Here is a 25,846-nt window from a genome sequence, read left to right on the forward strand (position 1 = left end):
CAAATAACTTGTATAAATTGTATTTTATTTAATTATTAGAAATAAAGATTCGAAATCCATTGAAAAAGTGTTCAAAAGTATGCTATAAAATATTTGCAATAGTAATGATCTATAAATTAATTTTTTTTTATGTGTACAAAATCCTTTTTTTTTGATACTTTATACATAAAATTTATAGAAATTAATGCGCATAATAAATCTATTCGGAATTCTGAAAATCAAAAACCATTAAATTTAAATTATGAAATCTGGTAATAGATAAAAAAATGAACGTTTAAAGTTTAACATTTCTGTTTTCAAAATTTGTTTAATTTTGATTTATATTTATTTTAAATAGTTTTAGAAAACAATTAATTATTATTAATATAAATTATTATAATAATATATATTAGAATAATATACATATTAATTAACAAGAAATATTTGTTTTAATTGTTTAATTAATTGTTAAAGTGTTGAATACTTTTAGCATTCGCAAACGGAGTTCACCACATTATTAACCATATTCACCTCATTCCCAGGCTCCTTGCTCTCTCACATCACACCTCCCTTCCTCCTCACCTGTTGAACATGTTGTGCTACTTTTATGTTTTTGTTGCTTCACATTGGAGTTTGCGAAAAATTTCCACCTTGGCATAACTAAGTATGCCTGTGGGCTAAACTGGCATACGAAAAGAGAGAGCCAAAAGAGCGCCAACGATCTTGGAATAACACCTTAAGAGCACACTCTACCCACAGATACAGAGAGAAAGAGTGAGTGTGTGTGAGCTGGATTACAGGCGCGCATGCTCAGCGCACGCCTCGCACCCTCTCCCTCGTACGCTCGTCTCTTTTGTTTGCAATGGAATTTCTTTCTTTTCATAAACATGTTTCTGGCCGCCGCTGTTGTTGGCTTATTACAGCATTTACGGGTCAAGAGGGATGGAGGAACTGGCGGCGGAGGAGCGCACACTAAGCCAAAGTGGCATGAAACAAGTTCAGAGCGCTCGACAGCTCAACGGCTCTCGGCTCTTGGCTCTCCGCAGAGGCTCTACCTCAGCTCCAGCTTCAGCTCCAGCTTCGGTTCTTGAATGACTGCGGCGCTGGAATGCAGTGTTGTAAATAGCTGAGGCTGCTGCAACGCAACTGCGACGCCAGCAGCGAGCCAGATTGTTGTTGATGTTGTTGTTGTTGTTGTTGATGTTGCAGTTGTTGGTTGCAGAATCAGAGCAAGTCGCTGCCAAGATCGCGACAACGATCATCGCATAGAAGAGCTTGGGCTGAGAACTGGGAGCTGGAGCTGCAGCCTTGCACTGTAAGAAACAGAAAGCAGAAAGCAATTTCATTTTTAGCTTTTAATTATTACTACCAAATCTCTAATTTGTACTATTTTTTAGACGATAATAAATGAAAATCAGAGAAAATATTTCAACAGCAAACTTGAAACTATTAAAAACCTTATAGTATTAGCCTTAAAATTAGAAATATATTGCTTATATTAAAATATATATATATTATAAAATGGCCTCTGTAATTTTGCTTGGTAACGTTAAATACCATTTATTTTACATAGTAAGGGAGTAAGATCTTAATCTTAAGATCTTAATACGTACATATAATGAATATTACTTTTAAGACATGTTAATTATACATTGCAACAAGTTGCATTTGAATTTAAATCTAAATTAAATATAAATTATAAAGTTATCAAATGTAAAGATACTATAGTGAAATAAAGTTCTCAGTCAGCCTTCCCAAAATGAAATTAATAAAGTTTCTTGCAACACCCGAAGTAGTAGTAGTATTAGTAGTTGTAGTACAACTTCTTTGCTTCTTATTAAGGCTTCTGTTGTCCTGAAAATAAGAAATATATAACCAATTTTGTGAATTCCTTTCTCAGATATTTTCCAGTGCAACTCAAGCGTTTTCTGTTTGCCGGAGCTAAGGCCAAAGCTGGAGCTGGAGCTGGAGCAATGAAAATTGCTGAGAGCGCCCCGAGGGCCTGCAACTTGGATTGCGACTGGACATGGCTCGGGTCTCTCGGTCTCCGGTCTCCGCTCTCCGGTCGCCGCTGCTCTTGACCACGATCGATAAGGCTCACACACACGGTCACAGTTGGGTAAGAGGTTCGTTCGTGTAGGTTATGTTTATGAATTGTGCTGCAGATTTCTGCACACGGAATTATGCGTTTATCTCAGAGGGTTAATTTCGCTGGCCGCCACTCTTATTGTTGCTGTTACTGCTGCTGTTTTCCATAGTCGGGGTAATTAAATCGCAAGAAGCTGATAATATATGGAAAAGGGCTCAAAGTGTAGGGGAAAATGTTTTATTTTTTGCCCTGTGCTTCCTCTTTTTTTCTTTTTTTTTTGGCCAAAAGGGTTTCTGGCTCTGTGGCTGCTGCTGCTTCTGCTGCTGTGCATTTGCCCGCTAGGAAATTATTCATGATAACAGAGATTGCATTGATTGATTGTGTGGCTGCACTCGGGATGGGTTCGCCGCGGATCGCCCGGCCAGGCAACGGGCAGGGATCGGGAATCTTCAGAGGGGGAAGGCCAATGCTTCGACGGCTGCCGAGCCTGAGTTATTTGGGCCATTAAATGTCTGTGATTTGGCCATAAGTTATAGGAACATCGACAATCAATTGTTGGCGGGTCTAGGCGGTTACCACACGTGGCAGTAGCTGGCCTCTGGCAACTGAATTCTGAAACTTAATAGTCTTCGAGTGGAATTCGGGAAGCGTAGTCAAAGGAGTAAAATGGTCAATAATTTTAATAAAAATCTTATTTTATTGCTTTTACAAACAAGAGAAATTAGTTTAAGAAATGCATTCCCAGAGCTTCGGGGTGGTTTCTATTGGTTTTTTATCGTGGGTTTTAGAAAAACGTGTTAGAGGTGATGGTAAACTTTAAGTTTGAATCAAAAGAATATAGAGCTCTGTTTCAAGCTTGGTTTTATATATTCTTTTGCCTTAGTAACTGGCTTTAAAGGCAATCAATGTTAAGCTACCATTTCTTGTGAAATGTTCCTTTTATCTACTAAAAATTTCGTTGCGACTGTTCTGACACTTTGACCTTGTTACCGTCATTTGTGTGTGTTTTAATTGAATGTAATTAAATTACTCTAGTTAAGGGTAAGTCGCATTACTTGGAACCAAATATAGCTGCAGAAATAAACCCAGTTAGAGGGCCTTAAAATATGCAATGAGAACGTTTTTGGCCTCGATTCGGCAAAAGGCAAAGCCCGCCGAGTTGAACAACCCAAAGCCAGAGCAAGGAGCATGGAGGAGGAGCAGGAGCAGGAGCAGGAGGAAGTTATATGACCAAATATTGGCACAAATGAGCGTGTCTTCGGTGCATTGACGACTTCGACTTCCCCGAGTTCCGTATCGATCAAACAGGAAACATACGACTACAGGAGAGATTCCTTAGCGTTCCCCCCTCTTGGAGCCTTCGAGCTGCCATGGCGACACACTTGCAGTGCAGCGGGAAAATGCTAATAATGTCTGTGTTTTGGAATCTCGCTGACAGGGCACGACATGGCACCAAACACATTATGGAGGCACACTAAACCATATACATTCATATATGGGATATATATGGGCCCCACTGAGAGTCTATAAAAGCTTTGGCCTGCGCCAGAGGAGGTTTCAGTTCAACTTCATCGCGTCGTCGTCCTGTCGTCCTGTCGCTCACTCTTTTGCAGAAGCAAAGAAACAATTAAAGTGCAAACCGCAAGGCGGAAGGAAGTGCATACCACAAGTGTTTCCCCCTGCCCCTGCTCCCTCTCCGTTGCATGTCGGATTGTGGCACAAACTTTTAGCCAAGTCCCTTCCCCAAGCAAGACCCCCCTGATAGGCGCACATGTTGGCCTGTGCAAAGTAAAATGAAAGCGGACAACTTCAACCTCAAGTACGGCGCCCCATTGTACCAACCGAAGAGTTCGAGTTCCAGGAGCCACTCGCAGAACCAACCGCAGACCCACATCGGTAACATCGGCCATCTGACAACGTCCTCGCTGCTGACGAGCGACGACCTGCGTCATCTCGCCCAGCATCGGTCCACAGGATACTCCGACCGCGAGAGCATCGCCAGTGTGAGCAGCGCGGGCGGTCGCATTAAGCGTCGATCGAGGTAATTCTTTGCTTCCTCCTCATCATCCGCAACTGTCAAAGTCCCTGGAGTTGTGGCCTAAACTTGTTCAACTGCAAAACTGACAACAACAGTTTATCTCAAGTTCTTGGGGGGTGAAAAACAAGGCAATTGCATAACAAAGTCAAGTTGCAACATTTGCAAAAAAGTTCTGTTAAAGTTAGAAGCCACTTGAATAAAAGTGCTTACAATTTAATAAAAGTGTTATTATCACAAAGTTCACAAAGACAAATGAGAAATAATGAAACTAAAATAAAGAATTCGCCTTAAAGGTAGTGATTATATAAATCGATTTAACTGAAAATACAACCGGAAGTAGTCGAGAATGTCTCAAATCAGTGTTTTCATAACCTTAGACTGTTGATTTAAGTGCATAGAAATTTCTAAGAAGCATACAAATATGTATTGTTTATTGATTAGATTTGAATTTACAAGTAATATAAGTATATAATATAATATACCTAGAAGAAAACTTAAAATATATGTACTCTAGGTATATTAAACCAATATTTGTATGTGGTAATTTTTTAGGTAAATCAACGTTTTCTAAAATATCATAACTAAGCCAAAAATTCACTAATTACAAATTGGATAACGTTTCTGTGCTAGTTTTTATACGGTTAACAAATCAGCATATTGAGTTTTAAAATATAAAAAATGTACAAATTTTCCCAAATTTTGAAAATTTTAACCTTATAAAATTTTTAAAAATTGTCCAAAATATTGTTTCTCCCCAGACTTGTTTAGATCGATTCGGCTTTTTATGCTGATCAAGAATATATATGATTTATAGGGTCGAAAATGACTCCTTCAGCAAGTTTTAAGCTCTTGACTGATCACTATCATTAACACTATCACTGTTACAAATCTGTTAATTCGCAAAATATGTTAATCTCTCAGGTTGGAAGCTATCACTCCCTCTCTGCCGCTCTCCCTCTCTTTCTATTTTTCGGTATGTGTATCCCCCTCTGTGTATCTTAGAGATAACACTTTCTCTCCATCTCTCTTTGGCTAGCACTCTCTCTCTCTCTCTTTCTCGCTCTGTTAATCTCTTTACTCCGAGACTATAAATACAAGCACTGACATTCCGCTGACCTCATTCTGTTGGCGGCTACCAGTGCGTGCGGATGGACTGCGCTCAAGAATATTATATACATTATGATTGTTTATATGGTTACTTATACCAAGGCTTCCCCTTTTGTAATATATTTTCAGAAACCTGATCAATTGATTTCTAAACCACAGCGATTTCCTTGACAGCCTCGTTTATGGGGTTATGTGTAACGTATTCCTCCCCAATTTTAGTTTTTTGTTTCCAACTAATGCTAGAATATGTAGATAGCTTATTCCCGATAATAAAACACTTGCTGTGTAGGGGTGCCAGGCTTCAACAACCCCCGGCAGAGGTGTTAGCTCAACCATGACGCATGCACTCGGTCCCAATAAGCAGGGTTAATTTTGTATTTTGGCCAACAAGTTGTCCTGGCAACGACTGCAACACCAATTGTGCAATTGTCACCCCAAAGGACAGCCTCAGTTTCGCGTTTTCCTTGACAGCTCAGTTCCGTATTTCCCTTCAGTTGCTCAGCAACTCGGTTTCCTAGTCAAATTCCCAGTTAAAATGTGATATCAGATGAAAAACTTTCAAGAATCCTGTGTCGTTCTTCCCCTGTAAACTTTAGAAACTTCCCGATGAAGTCCTCGAAGGGCGGCATCAGCAAGAAGAGCAAGACCATGGATTACACCAATTACGCCTACAACGAGGCTGTGGGCCGCCTCAAGGTGATGCTGGCGGATAACTCCTACGTGGCTCCCAAGCTGGGAGGCGGCGCGTCCTCCTATTTGCGTAGTTTCAACGAGGATTCCGGGGACAATTTCTCAGATAATTTATCGGTGGGTGTAAGATCTTAAAGTAGAAAATATATTCTCTAATGAAAATTTATCACCCAGGTAATTGAGCGTCCCGTCTTCTCGGACATTTCCAAGTACTTGTCGCCTAGCCAGAAGACGCGGATGACTTCGTATCGGCCAAAGAAGAGCTACACCTCGGGATATCTATCGGCTTCCAAGGAGAATCTCGCCTCACCGTCGGTCCACTATCCGAGCAGCTCCATTCCGGCTGCCCCTCTTCCAGCGGACAGTGTCTCGGCGCCCGTGGAGATTTTCAGTTTCATTGAGAAGCAGGAGGACTATATCGAGCAGCTGGAGAAGGAGTCCAAGTACTGCCGCAGCGAGCTAACAAATCTGTTGGGCAAAGTCAAGGACGTTATCAATGAGAACGAGCAGCTCACGGAGAATGCACGATCCGAGCTGGTGGCTCTCGGCTCAGGAAAGACCCAACAGCCGTTGGCCACCACCAGTCCTTCCTCGGACAGTGATGAGCACCGGGTCTACGCTAGTGGCCGAAAGACCCCGACAACTCCCAGAAAGGGTGCTTCCAAGGGGCAGGTGCAGAGCTCCCGCTATGCGAGTGCCCCCAACATTGTTTACGAGGCCAGGATCAGCGAACTGGAGGCGGAGCTGATGCAGGCCAGCATTGATCTGCGGCGTCTCCGCACCGAGAACGAGGAACTCAAGCGGAAGCTGTCCCATACTGATCCTCTCTCTGCGGTGGCTACCTTGGGCTCTGCCGGGGGAGCCAACTGTGAGCTGCACCGAAAGCAGCTGGAGACACTGCAACAGGACAAGCTCAACCTGGAGGAGAGCGTGCGCCAGCTACAGCGACTCCTGGACGAGGCCAAGGCCCACAGCCAGGGTAGCGCCTCCTCCAAGCGTTATATCAACGATCTGGTGCAGATGGAGCGTTCGCAGGCTGAGCTGGAGGTGCGTCACCTGCGGGATGAGTTGGATCGCCAGCACGAGCGTGTCAGGGAGCTGCAACATGAGATGGCCAGGAGACTGGCCGAGGAGCGTGCCAGCGCCGAGCGGCGCTATAACAGCCAGGTGGATCAGCTGGGCGGTGACCTCAGCTGCCAGTGGGAGCAGGTGGCCAAGCTGCAGTTGGACTTGGAGCGGCAGAAACGCTACGAGACTGATCTCAAGCGGGAAGTGGCCAGTCGCAATTCGCAGATCGAGGAGCTCAAGATGGAACTGAGGGCCAATAGAACGACCTTCCTGGCGGATATGGCACAGGTGAATGCAGAGAAGCAGTCCCTGGAGCAAGATATCACCTCGCTGCGTCTTCAACTGGACCGGGCCGCCAGGGAGACCAAGACAGAGGCGGCTCGCCTCACCGCCGAGATTAATTCGCTGAGGCAGCGCCTGGATCGCGGGGATGCCGACTTGCTGCACTCGAAGAGGGAAGTCCTGCGGCTCAACGATGAGATAGCCAACCTGGAAAAGGAGGTAAGTCACCTGATACTTACTTTAAACCTTTTCTTGGTCTGATTACCTGCCCTTCTTAGCTGGCTTATGGGGAGCTAAAGAACGAAATACGACCCACCAAAAAGGACCTGGATAAGCGGATCTCAGAAATGCAGGAAAAGCATGGTATGCATTATAATACTTTTCTAAACTCACTCTATCTCTATCACCTGTCACAGTCTCTGTCCTATCTATAAACTCTGGTTAAGCTATTGATGCTCATATTGTGTTTTTGCGTGTGTTCCAATATAAATCAAAAATTCACAAGATTAGATCCAATTAAATTCAATTTGAAAATCACCTACTGAAAAAGTGTTCAATAGTTTATCCATGAGTTTTGCGTTGCATTTAATCTCTTAACTAAATATATTTAAATCATATAACTAAACCGATCCAATGTCTTGTTGTAGCGGGAACGGTAAATGAGCTTGAGGAAATGATAACATCTCAGAAGCAACTCATGGATAAACTGACGAGCGAGTGTAAGACCTTAACGGGCAAATTAGAGGATACGACCTACAAGCACAAGTAATTATGATCATAATAAGTACCATTAGCTAATTGCCACCAAGAAACTGCAATTATGTCTGGGTAGCCAGTCTGCTGCACCTCTATTCTGATGGCAATAACATATAATAATTGCAGTTTCATTTAGTTTAATTCGCAAAACACCTTTAATTTAATAATAAACACCCCCTTAGAATGGTATGTGAAATGTTTAATTGAAAGTCTGTGTTGTGTTGTTGAGATATGGAAAACCCAAAGCACTGCGCAATATGAAATTCAAGGCCAAAACCAAAGTTTTTCCCACCAGTTTTCCGACACCAATTTTGTTCCTTTTCCGAGATTCGTTCCACACCAAAAGCAAAATGCAAAAACTAAAAAACAAGACCTAGCTTGAGACTGGATTAACACGCTGTACTTGTACTTCTTCAAACCTTTCTTTTGCTGCCCCGCCTGCAATGCAATTGCAATTTTTCGTGGTAATTAGAACCAATTTGCGATCTTGCGATGCCAGCAGCAAGCGGCCCTTCGACAGCAATATCAACCTCTACGCCAGCAATAAAAGAAAACGCAAACGAGTTCACTTTGCTGCCTGACTTGGAAATACCCGAATTCATTAGGCCAGCTGATGGCGATGTTGCTGCTGCCGTTGTCGATGGCGATGAGGTCCTGCAGAACATAATCAGGAGCAACGAGCGGCTGGCCAAGGAGCTGGCCAAGATGCCGCCGCTCCCGAAGCTCTCCAGCTACAAGAGGCCCAAGGGCAGAGCGGAGACACCAGCAGCATCATCAGCAGCACCAGCGACATTGGCAACATCGAAGCCCAAATGCTTTTGCCCCAGTTTTATGCGGCGTACACAAACCCCACACAGCCAGAGCATGCATTGTCACGGGCACGAGCACCACACGCAGCACTCGCCACAGAAACACCACCACCACCACCAACACCACCGCCAGCGCACCACCAAAGCCGAGTCCCAGCAGCAGGAGCAGCTGCATCCGGGAAGCTGCTGCAATCCATGCAAAACGGAGCCGTTGCCTTGGCTGCAACAGCATCTTGTTTTGAATCAGACCCTCAGCAGTGCCACCGCCTGCCAGGCCACGTGTCAAGCCCAGCACTTGACGGTGGATGCTGGCAGCATGGCGGGAGCCACCTCTAACGAAGCACCACCAGCCTGTAGAGGTCCCGGCAGCAATGCCCTCAGTGCCACCATCAAGCCCAAGCTGTATTTCGAGCAGCTCCTGCAGCGGGATACGGGATACAGATGCCACAAGAAGCCACGACCTCCGGTCAAAGTGGATGTCAATGTGCGTTTAGTGCCCAAGCAACCCAAGCCTAAGGCCACGCATGCGCTTAATGAGACATTCGTAAAAGAGGTGGATGCAGTGGCTCAGGCCCTCAATGAGACTTTTGTCAAGGAGACGACCTCACCGGAATTGTTGGCTCACATCGATGAGCAGCTGGCGGAACTGGAGAATGATCGAGAGCGAGAGCAACGGGAGGATGAGGAGGATGCGGAGGAGCAGGAGCAGGCCACGAAGCTTTGATAGTGTTTTTTTTATAGTCCACTAAATAGTCTTAAGTTTAAGGTATATTACCTACTTTAAGGGGTTGCTTAAGTTTATTTATGAAAAATTAAGTGCAAAGATTTTTCACGAGCTCTTAAGATATGCTTTCCTGCAAAATCGAACTGATGAAGAGATCAATATTATAATTTTATAAGAATTCATATTACTTTCATTGTTATTTTTATAAAACTAAGTTACTCTTGATTTTAAAAAGTTTAGAAAACTAATGTCGATATAAATTTAGATTAATTTCTTTTGTGTTTATGTTGTTCATATTTGTTTTAAGTTATTATTAGATCATCATGCATTCGTCTTTAAGAAATGTTCTTCTTTGAGTTTTTAACTTCAACAACATTATCATCTTGTATTCTAAACTTGTAATTCTCAATAAGCTTATTTTATTATTGTTTATGGTTGAACCTCATTTGTTTATTAACTTACTTTGCTTTTTTTGAACTCCTAGCCAGGAGAAACAGCAGTTGCGTGCCACAAATGAGCAGCTAATGTCACGTCTTAGACAGATTTGGGCCAAGTACAAGTCACAGTTGCCAGTGCACCAGGGAACCCCGGAGCCTAGCTCTGAGGAAAGGCACCCACAAGATACACCTATGGTAAGAATTCGATTCAGAAATGGACTAATATGAGTGTTTTCCTCTTTCTTTCTTCCCTCTACTTTTTCTTCCTATCTTTCTGTCTCTTTCTATAACTCTATTTTCAACTTCCCCATCTCTTTCACTTTAAAGAGAGGAAATATCCGCTTTACAGTCGAATCTAGAGTATCTGTCCAATCGCATGTTGAGTAATGAGGAGCATATGAGTAAATTAGATACCTCACCACATGATTATACTAGCTTAGTTCCCGGAAAAGGTAAAGTTAGAGTCCTGAGTTAGAGCATCGAAGAAAACACTATTCCCAAGGGGATTTAAATCTCTAGATTTAACTTCCATTCGGTGTAGAATATGTTTATTTTGTTCGGTGTTGATATGCCAAGTAGATCACTGCCCACACAAGACACCTGCACCTGGTATAAGAGCTAACCCGATTTCATCACTCCATCAGAGCCGGAAGACCAAGTCGAGGATGCGACGGATGAGACCGGAAATGACCAGATCGCAAACTCAATACCGATACCGAGTCAGATCTAGATTCATTGGACACTTTACACTCTCACACTTTTAGCATGTGATTGGCGCCACTCTAATCAAAATTCTTGTACTCACACAGCCGCTTACGACTACCAGGCAGCGACATATGGCACCACAATCGAACCCATACAAAGCACCCCACAACCACACAACAGCGCCGACGACGACTACACGGTTGGATCAGGATCTGGAGCAGGAGCAGGAGCAGGATCAGGCATCGGAACAGGATCCGGAGCAGGAACAGCTGCTGGCGGCGGAGCCAGTGCTTCAGCAGCAGCAGCTCCAACAGGACGCAAGAGCAGCCTTAGCAACGGCAAGGGTCTGCTCTCCGACTATGGACTCCACGATAACGATGACGAGAATCTCAAGGACAACCTTGGCCTGGGCGAAAAGCAGCAACAGCAAAAGCAGCAGGAGCAGGAGCAGGAACGGCAACGGGAGCGGGAGGAGCGAGACCGGGAGTTGCAGCAACTACGTGAGCAGCGGGAGAAGCGCGAAAGGGAACGGGAGCGGGAGCGGGAACGGGAACGAGCCGAGCAGCCCGACCAGCAGCAGGCGGAGCAGCAGCCGGCACCAGGTCTGGCCGAGAGCAGCATTGCCAATGCCGGTAGCGCCAACTTGGCCGCCTACAACACCGACTACAGTGCCTACGACCAGCAGCAGTACGAGGCCGGAGCCTACGATCCCAATGCATATGCCCAGCAGCAATACGAGGGGCAGCAGTACGACTATGGTGATGCCGGTGGAGCCTACGACTATGGAGCAGCCGACTATGGACAGTCTGGATACCAGTATGACGCCTCGCCAGCAACCACCGCTGTCGTTCAGCCTCAGTCCCAGCCGCAGCAGTACCAGGCGCCAGTTGCTCCCCAGCGAGTGGCCACGGATTACAACAGATCGCCACCGCCGATGGCAGCGGCGACAGCGGGCATCACGTCCCCGCCAGGCACAGCCACTGGATCAGCAGGAGGAGCAACAGGAGCAGGAGCAGGAACCGGGTCAGGAGCAGCAACTGCAACAGCACCGGCACCATCACCTGCCGGAGCGAGCCGACCACAACCGCGCCCGGGCAGTGGAGCTTTGGGGTCAGCAGCTGCTGCTGGAGCAGTCGCCGGCGGAAAATCCGCTCTGCCACAACAGTCTGCCCCGACAGCCGCCGGCAAGAAGTAGCTGGAGTCCCGTTAGCGAGGACCTTCTGCCGCTGGAGTGCTCGATTAGCAGTCCCAGCCTAATGCGCTCCTCCAACGATGAGACCTGCTCAGAGCTGGCCGATCTCAGTGAGACCTATCTGATCCTGCCCGACGAAGGCTCCGAGGAGAGTCTATCTCCGGCTCACACTACCATCATAACGGCGAGGAGGTCAAGTGCTCCGGCCGTGGTCCAGCAGGAGGAAGCGGTCAACGAAACGGTCATCATCGAGCGCCATTTAGATGCCCACGGATAGAGGGGTTAGCACCGAGTTCTCCAGCAAAAAAGTTTCTTCAGTCAACATACGTACTTCTACTCATGTGTTCCAGGACAAAACAATAAAGGACATTCATGTTTTTTAACTAATAAATAAATTCGAAATCTAAATTGAAGCAGAAAGTGGTTTTTAAAGGTGTGCGATCCAAAAAGTTAGTGAAATCTTGAAAAGTGAGAATAGTGTAGTGTATTTATCTATTATAAAGTATACATATTGATGATAAAGGCTACATTAGATATCAGGATAGATTAAGTCACTCATCGAACTGAGTAATGAATAATTGAAGGACTTTACCCCTCCCTTGTGATTGCATAATACTCAAACGTCGCAGTCACTTAAACTTGGCAAACACTTTCGCAATAATTGACTTTTCCACTTGCTTAATTCCCGCCAGTAATAACTATTAATGTTGGAACTAATAAACAACTCCATGATGTTGGGCCACGCAACGCTGTCAAAACAACTCAAACGATAGGCAGCAAGGACATCCTGGCGGACATTCTTCATATCCTGACTGACAGGCTCGTCAATTGCCAGCGACAACCAGGCCAGGCACACTCATAAAGTGCCGAAATAAAATGAACTTGACTTTGACTTTGGAGCTTTGCGTTTTGTTCCCGTGCGTTTCCGATGATTGTAACTAGTTTTTATTGTGTTTGTGGAGTGAGTAGGATGATTTAGGAGCCCTCGGGATAAGCGGTGGCTATCAGCCGCATCCCATTCCAGTTCCATCCGTGTGAAACTATGGTGGCATGAGCTCGTCCCAGCTGAATGTGACAGGGTTCCTCCTCCGCCGTTGTCAGGAAGCAGGCGGTGTACAGGCTCAACTCCAGCTCCGGCGACGTGCCCACAAAGAAACCATTGACCGGCTTCCGAATGTTGTGGAACGTGTGCCGCACACTGAGCAGCATTTGGTTTTTCTGGATGAGATTTCCAAATTAAAACTGGTTTTACAAACCACCTACAACTCACCTTTCCCATTTCCTGATGACTCAACCAGCCCTTGTAGTCCACATTGCCGCGCTGCTCCTGGTCAGCAAAGTATAACCAATTGTGCAGTCCCAGGACCTTTTGATCTCGAAGCTCTGCCATGAAGACATGCTCAAAGCTGGAGCTGCCCACTATGCCCCGACCCCGGGAGTAGGGTGTGAACCAAAGGTCCTGCAGCAGGCGCAGTTGATCACCATATTCAGTGCTTACAATATCTGTAGAGGAACAAAATTAAAAGCATTAGTTCAAGGTTTAAACCCAACTAGAGCACACTTTACCTTTGTTTACCAAATATCGCATGGTCAACTTCATCACTCGAGTATTCATTACCGTCCTGAGAAAGTCATGCTGCTCCTGCAGGTGCTCTGGGGTGGAGACCTCAGCCACAGCCACATCCAGTTCGTAATTGTCAAACAGACGCATGAGAAGAGCTGTCGTGGAATTGGCATCTCTGGCCAGCAGATCTTGGTGTAATTCAAAGAGACTGAATATAAATTTAATTAAAATACTATAGTTGAATATCTTCAAACTTTCATACACTCACTTCTTTGGGGCCCGGTCATCGTGGGCGCCGGATGTGGTCTTCCCCTGGAGATTCACCTTGTAAAGATACGGACTGACCTCAGTCTCTTCCGCATAGAGATTCTTGGAAAGGGTCAAGACATCGTCGGGCGTTCTGGGCAACGGTTTGCTGTGGAAGTACTCTTAAAAACGACAAGATATTTAGTTGGCTACCCGTTCTCTTTGGTAAGAGAGCGAAGCGCTTACCGTAAAAATGCCAACTCAAAATGCCAATGGTGATCAGCAGGCCAACGATTACGAATCTCTTCAGCTTTTGGCATTTGTCGCTGTCGATGTTGTTGTTTACTGTTTGCTGCTGCACTGCGTCCATGGCGGAGTAATCTAATTATCTAATGGCAATTGGACAAACATTTGTTTTGGGCCCCGTTTATCTTGGCCCGAACATCCGCACGCTCTGCTCTCCACTGCAGATCGCTGTACAGCTGCTTATTCCGAACCCGTCCGCGTCCAAGTGCCCACTGAATGGACGGCTGCTCCAACTTGGAGCGGATACGTGAGCATGTGAGATGGAGAGCATGAGAGCAGGGCCCCTCAAAATGTGGATAAAACTTGGGCATTCTCGGCTCTCTCTTGGGGATCATCTGCTGTTTGTTTTCGCCGTTTGCTTCGCCAGCAGTTTGTTGCTTTTTACTGTCCAGGAGCGGACTCATTGGGCCCCTCCTGTGTGTGTTTTGTGTATATATTTGCTTAGGCCAGAGTTTCATCAAATAAAATTTAATATAATAACACATGGTACTAGGTATATAACCCATTTTCACGTTAAAGAGAGCTAAAGAGGTAATGAGAGACTGGGTGAGCTTAAGTTTTATGACCTATGACTTCATATATTTCTATTATATTTGACGCTTTCGTGCGAAGTTTCTCAAATTTATCAAACTAATTTCTCACACTTAAAGGAACTTAGGTTATTATTTTTCTTTTTAAATAAAAAATGCAGCTTAGTTCTTTATCATCACAATATATTTATTCCTTGCGGGCTATTACAATTTTAATAAAAACTTGCTACGCAGATTTATTAACAAAGTTTCCTGAAGTAAAATAAATGTTTTCTTTTTGTGGCTGAGTTTTTTTTTTTTAACCTTGATAATTATAAATATCAATTTATAGAATGCAAATATTTCATAAATTTTTGAGGCTGACAGATGTAGGATTGATTTTTTTCCCTACAACGACATAAGACAGGTGACCAGCTAGATTATTTGGCTCTTCAACTATGTATTTCCATTTATACTTATTAATAATTCGCCACAACGTGACCAGAATAAGCCAGTTGGAGATACTAAAGCAAATAATTTAATAACGCAATTAACAATTTATTTGTTTGACCAAATATCGCGTCATTTGTATTGCCGTCTCGACTGCAAAATAATTACGCCCAAATGGAGTCTAAACAATAGTCCGTCGCACAAAAAACAACCAACAGGAAGCTGTGACGTGACAAGAAACACTATAAATATATAAAATTTTATACAAAATGTTGCATAAATGAACAATTAAATTATAAGTGTGAAAGCAAGATTTGTCAATGAATTAATTTGTATGGTCAAGTTACTTTTTATTTCAGTTTTATGCTAAGTTATAGGCTTTTGAACTTCCAATTGAATTTTCTACAATTTAATGGAATATAATTATTGTAGAAGTCAGAAACAAATATTTATTACCTAATGGCATGACGTTTATTTTTGTGTCTGCAACATGCAAAACTTTAATTATCGTTAAAGTAGTCCCAAAGAAAAAGCAAACAAATTGTTTCGCACGAAAATATATAATAATTGACACAGGTAACAAATTGTCACTTGTTTGGGAATTATTTAATTATTCTGGCTAAATTTTTATTAGCATTCGAAGCACCCTGTACAGGAAATCTTCTTTATTGTTAAGTAAAAATTAACTTGTTTGGGAAGTAAATTTACATTTCATACTTGTTTGATTTTCCTAAACTCTGCTTTGTTTGCTTTTATTCGCTAATCGTTTGATTTTCACTTGAATATACTTAGTACTTTTTAAAGAGATTGCCTTTAGAGTGTCATCAATTACAAATCTAATCAAAGTCGCAGTAAAAACATCTAAGCTTGAACTTTTATTTGACAATGATTTAAAATTTTCCATCTATTATTATTTTGATTAAATAAATAGCATGAAAATAATTTTGAGTTTTCTTCTAGAATCTTTGGAACTATTAAATTAATCACGAAACTCTAGAGAAAGATAGAGCATGTTTTAAATTAGTTTTCTAACAATTAATATTTAAGCTGCAATCATAAAATCTATACAGATAAGAACAGATAAGCATATAAATAAGATTTTGTTTGGTAATACAAAGAAAAATATGTTTAGCTCAGCTATGTAGACACAATTGAGAGTTCCGGCACTTCTCTGGGGCAGATCTATCTCGAAACACATCTGAAACCTGTTCTTATTTCCTTTCATCTAATGTCTGTAGCTGCGATCAGCCCCAAGGGCTTAGAGCGCGTGTTCATTCTATTGATTAGTGCATTAATTATGTTTTTAAAATATTCCCCCAAACATTCTCACGCAATATATACTCGATTTGGGGAAATATGTAGCCAGGCCATGTCTATGTATACTTTCACCCAAGCTGACCCCAAGACCCCCTCATCTATGACAGTGCCTCGGTTTTGTCTTCATTGATAGCAACCGAAGATTACCAGTTCGGGAACTTTTTGTACACAAAGGCGTTGCTTGGTGGCTGTGGCACTCGGGAATCTTTTATAAGGCACCCGCGGGGCAGGCATTCTGTTCAGTTTGAATTTTAACGGCGTCGTGTGCAGTTGCTCGGCATTTTAATCGGAACGATCCCAGTGAGTGTCAATTGAATTCTAGTGTTCTATCGTATCCCTAGATGCAAATATTATTAATTGGGCTGATTACACTCCCCAATTGTCAGTCCCAATGAGTGTACAATAAACAATTATGGTGGTATTGTGTGGTGTGACATTCGGCTTTTGTTTGTTTATTTTTCTATGCTTCCCGGGTCTTATTGGGTATCAAATGGTGGGGTCTGTTCAGTTAGTGATAGTGAATTGCAAAAGTTATAAAAATAGTAGAAGCACATTGATTATACAATTGATAATGCGTACTTGTTTGTCTGGAATTGTGAGAGTATTTGGCTCGGGCATAATCGCTTTCTTTGATAAGAGTTACTGAGGTAACAATCACAAGAAAAATAAATAAATTGATTGCATTAGTAAAGATCATCGTCAAAATCTGAAATTTATATGTTAGAAGATAAAAAGAATAAGAGTATATGGAAGATATTAAAATAAGTACTGTTAAAATCCTAATTAAATTCCTACAATGGGGTATTCTTACAGCCTTAAAGGGTATAAATCATTTAAGAAGTCATTTCCGACCCAATATTCTTGTTCAGAGTTAACAGCTGAATCGATTTAACCATGTCCGGAAGAAAACTAAATTTTTAAATTTTTTTTCGGAATTTAAAATTTTTATAAGGGGTTACATCGTTAAAATTGTCAAAATTTAATAAAAAATTGAATTTTTCTAAATTATGTAAGTAGATTTATTAACCTAATAAAAACTAATACAGAACATATTTCCGATTTGAATTTAATTCATTTTTTACTTAGATATGGCTATTTAAACATTGATTCGTTAATAAAAATAGTCCTATAAAATTATTCATAACAATCGATTTTCATAAAGCTTTAACATTCAAAGAAATTATTAAAAATTAAATACTAGTCGGTTAATTTAATAATTTAATATAGAACTCTACTGATTTAAAGAAAACACAAAGATGTTGGCAAAGTTAATAAGTCATTTTAGTTTAAGTCTGTGAATTTCTGGGAAAGGTTTCCTAATTAAATTACCACTTCTAGCAAAATTATTTGTAACTTTTTTTGTTATTTTTATTTTATTTTGAATTAAGCACCAGCTGAAAAATTTATGTAAGCTTTCTGCCACTTTAAGCTTAAACTTCTGAGAGAGAACTTTGGCAAAGCGTACGTTAGACTGCTCTTTATTTTATAACTTTGGAAGGTCTACAGGTGGCATTTGGGCCCGTTCAGATTTGGGCCTCCTGGGCTTCCCGGTGGAATCGGATTTGGCACTTATTATTAGATGGGTAAGCCTTATAGGTAAAGCATTCGCAGGTGTGTGTTTTGCCTGAACGGAATGTCAATTAAGAGGACAGGTGGGGCACCCCTTAAGGCTACGCCTCTGTTGGGGCTCACTCTATCTCTTGTTTCCTGACAGCTTTAACTCAATGCGGTTTTGGCGGGCACTCAAAAAAATTCTCGCTCTTCACAATTCTGTGCCGGCATGGAGAAGACTATTCCCTCTTTGGCTCAAACCGAAAGCCAAAAGCTCAAGTTTTGACCAAAAAGAGCTCATATTGTGGCAGAACTTTGCTCGAAGCTGTTAATTAACAGAAGGTATTTTGGCATAAAAGATATATTAGCAACAGGGAACGATATTCCGGACAAGATCAAATTATGATGTTTAATAAATGGCATGGTTTTAAGTCTGTGATTTTATCTTTACTCCTATGTATGAGTTTTAATTTTTAATTATAGACTATCTTTACAATAAATATAGCATTTTTATAAATTAAGCTTTGCAGTTGTAATACAAACTATCACTGGTTTACAGTTTTTTTGTCGCCCCAATGCATCGCCCCCTATAGCTCGTATATTCTGTAAGCTTAGAAAGTTAACAGAATTCTCTCTGAGAATAACAAATTGAGTAAAAGTTTAAGCTTTCGTATTGGGAGAGCCCAGAGCTCCAAATGTAAGACCCATAGCCCCAACGAGTGTAAATGCAATATGTGCTTTCAGTCCCGTTTTTTAGTCGTCGGTCTTCGGGCGTAAAAAATTCGCCAGAAAAATATTTTAAAAGAATCAAAATTGTAAACAAATACAGCAGCGGTTCAAACTAATTGTTTAATTATAAATTACATTATTTTTCAAAAGTGCGAATATTTAGTCAACGATTTTTAAGCTTGCAGTGTTTGAAATAAAAAGAGAAAAATAGTAAACAAAATACAGCAAAAGCGGGACAAGGAAATAAAAAATAAATATAACGAAAGTGCGAGCAACAAATTGAACGATAGTGGAACGCTAGCGGAATTATGAAAGAATTGGGTGAATAAAAGCACACGGCAAAGGCAAACGCAAGCGAACTGTAAATACGCGTTGCGTTTATCTATCTTCCGCATCTGCCGCGCTCAACAGGCAACAGCTGATTAACGCTCTTACCGTGCGTTTCCCTTCCCCCACCCCAACTATATATATATATATATTGTTTATATATATAAATATTTAAGTTTCCAAACGGTCCACAGGCGATATCCGTTGTGTAAACCATAAAAAAGGCGCACAGCAGCGGACTTGGAATTTATGGATTTCTGTGGTGTCCTTGCAAACAAGTGTCGCCTTTGGCGAGCAGCAGCAGCAGCAGCAGATTGTTATTGTTGTTTTTTGTGATTACCATTTGTTGTTGTTGTTGTGGCAGTCATTATCCTTAATGTCCTGTGATGAGCACCATGAATGTGCATCCGTGTGTATGTTCGAGTGTGTGACTGTGGGAACTGGACTGTGGCATTCAGGCTGCGGCTTTAAAGACAATTTAAAGGACTCTGAAGTGTATCATTTGTTATGAAAAGTGATTTTGTTTTGAGTTGGAAATGATTTAAATTGTCATTTGATTACGTGTATTTAAGTTAAACGGACTCTTTAGCAGTTTTTTAATATTTAAACTAGCTTTATTAGCTATGGATTTTCTTCCTTTTCTTTCCCCTTTTACTAAGTTCTAAGTTCTAATATGTATATTAGATAAAAGGGACCTGCAAAGGTTTCTTTAATGTTTAATTAACTTTACTTTTGAGGCGGTTTGCACATACTTTGAGTTGAGCTATAATAATATACATATTTATGTATTTATGCCAAAACCCTCAACCTTAATCTTTATATTAAACGATTTAAGTTGTTTAAAGAACGAATATTTGAAAAATACCCTCAGATTCAGTGTTTAAAAATTTAGTTATCTCTGATTCACAAACGATTCTAAACCTTAAACACATTTTAGACATCCTTAATTACGTGTACATCTTATATAATTAATATATATATATATTATATAGTTAATTTACTACATTCTATTAGTATTGTTAGCTTGTTTTTTAGACCTTTCTTCAGCTGTATTAGTAGTTTAACAAATCTAACTCGTTCAATTTCATCCTCAAAAAAATCCTTTGTACTGATTTCTATATTTTTTTTTGTGCTAAACCTGTGCCAAATCCGATTTCAAAGCTTTAAATTTCTCTATATGAAATCTGTTACGCCGCCATGAACTTTTGCAGCCATTGAACACTGTTTTTTTGAAGTGGTTATAGCCATGGTCATATTTCGAGAGTTCACAGCACTTCTCATCCTGGCACTTGGCAACCGACAGAATGTTGTTTTTGAGTTTCATAAAATAAATACACAGATCGCGTGATAAAGGGTGAGAGCGAGGGAATTGCAACCGAATCCATAGCGACACTTGAGTGGCAGCATCACAAAACAAATATACAGGTACACAGGTACGTTCTCCACACAGACACAGAGCGAGTCCTGTACAAGGCACTTTGGCAACACCTGACCTGCCTGCCTGCCAGTCTGACTGCTGCCTTCCGGCACACCGTTCACACCTGTCCCATCAACCAAACTGCCTACCAAAGCCACCCACCGCCCCACCGACCCAACGTCCCCTTTCGGCTGGCTGTCTAGTAGCTGTCCATCAAGTTTGCCTTAATTTAATTAAGCGCTCAATGTCCTTACTGGCAACACTCTGCCCCTCACACACAGACACTAAAAAGTTAAGCAGTGGGAAAAAAGGTAGATAAATAAACTGCAAACGTGTGTATTTAGTTCTGAAACATTTATCCTTAAGAGAAGATAAATATTTATGGCTTTAATAATATAAAAAATATTTAAACCCATTTAAAAACCTTCCTATTTAACTTAGTGTCAAGTTTTCTGTCAGTGCATAGATACAAGGCAACGCTTGATTTGTGGCTGCCTTTTTTCACTCTTGACTGCAGCAGGCACACACACAGATACACACTCACACTCACACACACAGAGAGAGAAACACAGCACTTATACACTTACAGGCCGAGACTTCAAACCGCAAAAGCCACAGGCCATTTGGGCACGAAGGATATTACAGGACGCACACACACACACACACACACTGACAAGCTTCGTCCTGGCCACGGAACAAGTTCACATGGTGCCGGCATGGCAGTGCTACCACGGGAGAGGGGGCAGAGGTCTTGTAGACAAGGTTACTGGAGAGATGGCACATTTTTTATAGTGCTTATAGTGGGGATCTCTGTGCCTGCAACACCACTTGCCACCACCCACCGCTGCTTGCTTGTTTTTACCGCAGCGAAAGGCAACAATAACATGGCGGCCACCTGCTGCGGCTGCACTTGAGTCCATTTTCCTGGAATATCTGACTGTTTATTAACATGCCCCTCCACCTGCCCCTCCACCTGCCCCTGCCCCTGCCCCTGCCCCTTTGTTTTCTGTGTATCAACATACCGACTCGACTCTGCCTGTTTGTCAGTTTGTAAATTTTTAATAAGCTTTTGAGTTTGCTTCCTTTTGTTATATTTGCAGAGAATACGTTTCTTTGGCCTGGCTTTGCCTCTGTCTTTGTCTTTGTTTTTCCGCCCCCACCCCCCCTCTTCTGCTTTCATTGGAGGATAGAGGAAAAACTTAAGACAGAACAGCTAAATGCAAATATTCCACTTTATTTATTATTCATCAAATTCCGTTGGCTAAATGGGCATTTTCCTGTGGTCTCATAAATATTTATTTTCCACTTTTGGATTGGCAATTTGACTTTGTTGTTGTTGTGGCATACTTTTTGTATTGTATTGTCATAAATATTTATTTATTTTGCATTTTCATATTGATGTGCGTTTAATTTTGTTGTTTTATTTTTTTCACATACATTTTGTGGCGGCGTTATTTTGAATTTGATATATTTTCACGATTTTTGGCACATTTCTGTGCGTTCTGTTTACATTTCCGCTTTTCGTAGAGAGAATTCTACCGTTCTCAATACATTTTCCCCAGTTCTCTGCTTTTCTCTCGGTGAGCAGATAATAATTTTTTTTGCCAGCAAATAGCAGCCGTAGGGAATCGGTATGGTTTTAGGCGGGGGAGGGGGAGGATGGGTCAGCTAATGAACTCGAGAGCAGACCAGGCTGGCTGAGAGGTGACTAGAGATGGTCATTTGCAGAAGCCGATATATTAATTTAATACGATATTGCATTATTTATATAATGATTATTATGATATTGAAACAAATAATTAAATTTTTATCAAGAGTACTTACTAGACTTACATTGAAGCGAGAATTTTAGGAGAATTCTTTATCTGTTATATACTAAACGTATTACAAGGAATAAGTCGTTGGTTTTAGCAAGCTTCTGATTAATTTATACAACGAATATCGTACTATAAAAATTGATTTTAAAATGTCTTTTACTCAATTTAAACCTTATGTATTATTAATTGCAAATCACGGTACCATCACCAAAACTTGATTGATGTTTAAAATTGTATGAGTAATTGGGGTTTAGGGGTAGGCGGTGTTATTGGGCTTTAGCTTTGGGCTTAACTGACAGACGTTAATTTGCGGTTGGATATAACGATGATGATGATCATCACCATGATGATAAAGATGATGAAGATGTTATTTTTGCTGTTTGCAAAGGCATTGACTTTTAGCACGTGCTGTGCGCACATTTATATAAGTCACTGTTATAGTCTGTTGTTTTGATTCCCGTTTCTGTCCGCACAGCAACATTGTAAAACTGTCAATTTCAATTATAACTGAGAAAAAAATTATCTATTTTCCCTTCCCTTTTTTTTCAGCTTGAAAGCCGCGCGGAACTTTAAGAGAGAGTGAAAAAGAGTGAAAAACTGAGGAAAAACGGAGCGCAACCATGAACAGCGATGAGGTGCAATTGATCAAAAAGACCTGGGAAATTCCCGTGGCAACACCCACAGATTCTGGAGCGGCGATATTGACGCAGTTCTTCAACCTCTATCCGTCCAACTTGGAGAAGTTCCCCTTCCGTGATGTTCCCCTCGAGGAGCTGCCCGTGAGTTGAATTATTTATTTATATTTAATATATTTAATATTAATTTACATATTTCCTAGGGAAATGCACGCTTTAGGGCGCATGCTGGCAGGATCATCCGAGTGTTCGATGAGTCCATTCAGGTTCTTGGGCAGGATGGCGATCTGGAGAAACTGGACGAGATCTGGACCAAGGTGGCGGTCAGTCACATACCGCGAACCATTACCAAGGAGTCGTACAATGTAAGCCGTTGTTTATATTCAAATATAATTAATAACGTAATTATTTCCCTATTAATAGCAACTGAAAGGCGTTATCCTGGATGTCCTGACCGCAGCCTGCAGTCTGGACGAGAGCCAAGCGGCCACGTGGGCCAAGCTGGTGGACCATGTCTACGGCATCATCTTCAAGGCGATCGACGACGACGGCAACGCCAAGTAGAGGAGGCACCTACAGCGAATGCTACTGATGCCGGTGGTGGCACATGCAACACATGCACAGCTTATGTAGTTCTAAGTAATTGATAAATGTTAGCTATTCTCGTTTTGTAATAATGAATGCGAATGTCCAAAAACAAAACACCCAAAACGTATGTCTACGTAGAGCTATTCACACACCACACAACAACACACACGCCCACACACCCGCACTTGCATTGCTCTGTAAAGCTTTAACCCATTGTCAGCCTTAAGCACTTGATAACAAAAGGAATAAATGAAATCAGCAAAGAGAGAAATAATACCAACTTATAAATAAAGTTCATTTTCTAATCGTGATTATATTATTTGCTTTGATTTGATTTTTGATACATAAAAAGTACTTGATTCTTTAGTATTCCTATATTTTATTATAAAGCAATATATTCTATACATTTTTTGTCAGAGTTCAAGTACATTGTTTCTTAAAATTGTTTAAGTAACTATGCAGTTTAATTTTAACTAATTTTCTTTTGATAATAATCGCTGTATTGCCTACTTTACAACCCCTTTTAATACCCTACTTTACATTACTTTTCTGATTCAAATTGTGTGCATTTGTTGCGGCTCTCCACTTTTTTGTTCTGCAAATCCACATAGAATCATAATTACAATAATTGCTCACTCGTTCATAAATAGGACAAACGGGAAAAGCATTTAAGCTCACTTGAAAACCATTTCCGCTCTGCCTGATTTTTTCCCAGCCGCAACTCGTAACTGAAAGTTGGGCAAAACAATGGCAAACATCGCTCAGCGGCTTGCTGCCACCCTAAAAATGCTATTAATTTTTCCCACACTTGAGAGCACAAAAGGGGAAAAACGGCGGGAAATGCTGGAAAAGCAGCTTCTGCCATTTTTAGCCGAGATGCGTGTCCTGGCAAACAATATGGGGCGTATGAGCAATGCGCGCATGATGACATTGCGTATACGCCATGGATGCCAAATAGAAAAGCGCATTAAGGACATTGCAAAGTGTTAGAAAATTACGGAAATGGAGGGGAAAAAGATTAAAAAGCTTGTTTTAAAAATTGCTTTCACTATAAATCATTCATTTGGAAACAAGAAGTGAAATCATCATATTTACTTATAAATACCATTGACATAGCCTTTTTTAGTTACACACTCTACAAAAATTAATCAATCTTCTTCAGTATCCTTTAAAAAAATGCAGAACGGGTGCATTTCGATTTCACTGGCCATTTCCAGACAAATTTAAACAGTGTTTGAGATTTTTTGTTCAATTTATGCTTACCTGCAAAGTTAAAGTAACAGCAAGAAATCAAAGGGAATTACATCTTGTTAAGATATTAGGATCTTTATTTGATTTAGTTCTTTATTATTATACCCTTCCAGGGTATTATAATTTCAGTCAGAAGTTTGCAACGCAGTGAAGGAGGCACCTCCGACTATATAAAGTATATATATTCTTGATCAGGACCAACAGCCGAGTCGATCTAGCCATGTCCGTCTGTCCGTCTGTCTGTCTGTCTCACTCGTATATACGTCGGAACGGGCCGGATCGGACGACTATATCATATAGCTGCCATAGGAATGACCGGAAAATTTTTACAAAAAAAATTATAACATTTTTAGTTTTCAACAGAATTTGATCAAATTCGACATATAGCCATTTCATATTATTTTAAAATTTTGTGTAAAATTTTATGAAAATTGGACGACTATATCATATAGTTCCCATAGGAACGATCGAGAAATTAATTCAATTTAAAAGTATAACATTTTCAGTTTTTAACAGATTTTCATCAAATTTGAGATATAGCCGTTTCATATTATTTTACAATTTTGTGTAAAATTTTATTTTTTGTAAAGTTATAAAAAATGATACATATCAAACTGATAGGGAAAAAAAACATTAAAAATTATAAGTATCCAGATAAATTTGAGATCATTTTTATCAGTTTATAATTTTGTATCAAATTTTATTTTAACAAACGATCGGTAGAGATTGTGGAGCACAAATTGTGATGTAAAACAAATATAATTATAATGTATAGGTGAATAAAATGAGAGCATATCTTTTGTTAATAATTTACTATTGGCTATAAATAACAATTTAATAATAATAAGACTTTATAAAATGGTGATAATCGAAAGAGATAAAAAAATATATAAGAATAAGTATGCTTATAATTGTGAAAGAATTTTTAAGAATTAATAGGTATTTTTTAAAAGTAATTCTTCACACAAAAACCCGCTCAAAAAATAAGTATTTTAAGCTTGCTAATATAAGCCTATTTAGGATTTTTTTTCCTTGTTTGTTTCCTTTTCTTTTTTTTTATACCATTGCAGGGTATTATAATTTCAGTCAGAAGTTCGCAACGCAGTGAAGGAGGCACCTCCGACTATATAAAGTATATATATTCTTGATCAGGATCAACAGCCGAGTCGATCTAGCCATGCCCGTCTATCCGTCTGTCCGTCTGTCCGTTTCTACCCAAACTAGTTTCTCAGTTTTGAAGCTATCTGAATGAAACTTTGTAGT

At 40.9% G+C, this 25,846-nt stretch overlaps 3 protein-coding genes across 13 annotated transcripts; 2 read left to right on the plus strand and 1 right to left on the minus strand.

The window, feature by feature from the left end:
- The first annotated feature begins 3,627 nt into the window (after nt 1-3,627).
- Nucleotides 3,628-12,289, plus strand: LOC110191815 (serologically defined colon cancer antigen 8 homolog). 8 transcript variants are annotated; one of them, XR_015273029.1, is made up of 8 exons: nt 3,724-4,109; nt 5,810-6,020; nt 6,078-7,472; nt 7,532-7,616; nt 7,901-8,018; nt 10,027-10,174; nt 10,307-10,431; nt 10,789-10,919. XR_015273029.1 is itself a non-coding variant. In XM_086838864.1 (7 exons), the coding sequence occupies exons 1-7, from the start codon at nt 3,862-3,864 to the stop codon at nt 10,707-10,709; spliced, it is 2,268 nt and encodes a 755-aa protein (XP_086694990.1). In that variant the 5' UTR covers nt 3,628-3,861; the 3' UTR covers nt 10,710-11,583. The 8 variants fall into 8 exon arrangements, 5 of the variants coding, with proteins under 5 accessions (XP_086694990.1, XP_020818435.2, XP_086694989.1 ...); XM_086838864.1 differs by lacking the exon at nt 10,027-10,174 and having other exon boundaries at nt 3,628-4,109; nt 10,624-11,583; XM_020962776.2 differs by lacking the exon at nt 10,307-10,431 and having other exon boundaries at nt 10,789-12,289.
- Nucleotides 12,290-12,763: 474 nt separating this feature from the next.
- Nucleotides 12,764-14,459, minus strand: EndoU (Endoribonuclease U-specific). The gene is made up of 5 exons (XM_020962746.2): nt 13,933-14,459; nt 13,709-13,868; nt 13,443-13,648; nt 13,147-13,379; nt 12,764-13,094 (listed from the first exon to the last, which is right to left on the minus strand). The coding sequence occupies exons 1-5, from the start codon at nt 14,054-14,056 to the stop codon at nt 12,852-12,854; spliced, it is 966 nt and encodes a 321-aa protein (XP_020818405.2). The 5' UTR covers nt 14,057-14,459; the 3' UTR covers nt 12,764-12,851.
- Nucleotides 14,460-16,509: 2,050 nt separating this feature from the next.
- On the plus strand, nt 16,510-23,643 carry glob1 (globin 1). 4 transcript variants are annotated; one of them, XM_020962676.2, is made up of 4 exons: nt 16,510-16,568; nt 22,659-22,888; nt 22,948-23,109; nt 23,168-23,643. In XM_020962676.2, the coding sequence occupies exons 2-4, from the start codon at nt 22,730-22,732 to the stop codon at nt 23,306-23,308; spliced, it is 462 nt and encodes a 153-aa protein (XP_020818335.1). In that variant the 5' UTR covers nt 16,510-16,568; nt 22,659-22,729; the 3' UTR covers nt 23,309-23,643. The 4 variants fall into 4 exon arrangements, with proteins under 4 accessions (XP_020818335.1, XP_020818334.1, XP_020818336.1 ...); XM_020962675.2 differs by lacking the exon at nt 16,510-16,568 and adding an exon at nt 18,522-18,869; XM_020962677.2 differs by lacking the exon at nt 16,510-16,568 and adding an exon at nt 18,526-18,984.
- Nucleotides 23,644-25,846: the final 2,203 nt, after the last annotated feature.

The sequence above is a fragment of the Drosophila serrata genome, unplaced genomic scaffold (assembly GCF_035046125.1).
Source record: "Drosophila serrata isolate PLE 108 unplaced genomic scaffold, ASM3504612v1 contig_360, whole genome shotgun sequence".
Lineage (NCBI taxonomy): Eukaryota > Metazoa > Arthropoda > Insecta > Diptera > Drosophilidae > Drosophila > Drosophila serrata.

What these genes read in the sequence shown, in the direction of transcription:
- LOC110191815 (XM_020962776.2), top strand. Translation starts at nt 3,862, where the DNA reads ATGAAAGCGGACAACTTCAACCTCAAGTACGGCGCCCCATTGTACCAA. An exon ending in GATACGACCTACAAGCACAA is followed by an intron (nt 8,019 to 10,026) that starts GTAATTATGATC and finishes TTGAACTCCTAG; the next exon opens with CCAGGAGAAACAGCAGTTGC. An exon ending in ACCCACAAGATACACCTATG is followed by an intron (nt 10,175 to 10,788) that starts GTAAGAATTCGA and finishes GTACTCACACAG; the next exon opens with CCGCTTACGACTACCAGGCA.
- EndoU (XM_020962746.2), bottom strand. Translation starts at nt 14,056, where the DNA reads ATGGACGCAGTGCAGCAGCAAACAGTAAACAACAACATCGACAGCGAC. An exon ending in TTTGAGTTGGCATTTTTACG is followed by an intron (nt 13,869 to 13,932) that starts GTAAGCGCTTCG and finishes GTCGTTTTTAAG; the next exon opens with AGTACTTCCACAGCAAACCG. An exon ending in GATGACCGGGCCCCAAAGAA is followed by an intron (nt 13,649 to 13,708) that starts GTGAGTGTATGA and finishes ATTTATATTCAG; the next exon opens with TCTCTTTGAATTACACCAAG.
- glob1 (XM_020962676.2), top strand. Translation starts at nt 22,730, where the DNA reads ATGAACAGCGATGAGGTGCAATTGATCAAAAAGACCTGGGAAATTCCC. An exon ending in TTCCCCTCGAGGAGCTGCCC is followed by an intron (nt 22,889 to 22,947) that starts GTGAGTTGAATT and finishes CATATTTCCTAG; the next exon opens with GGAAATGCACGCTTTAGGGC. An exon ending in TTACCAAGGAGTCGTACAAT is followed by an intron (nt 23,110 to 23,167) that starts GTAAGCCGTTGT and finishes CCCTATTAATAG; the next exon opens with CAACTGAAAGGCGTTATCCT.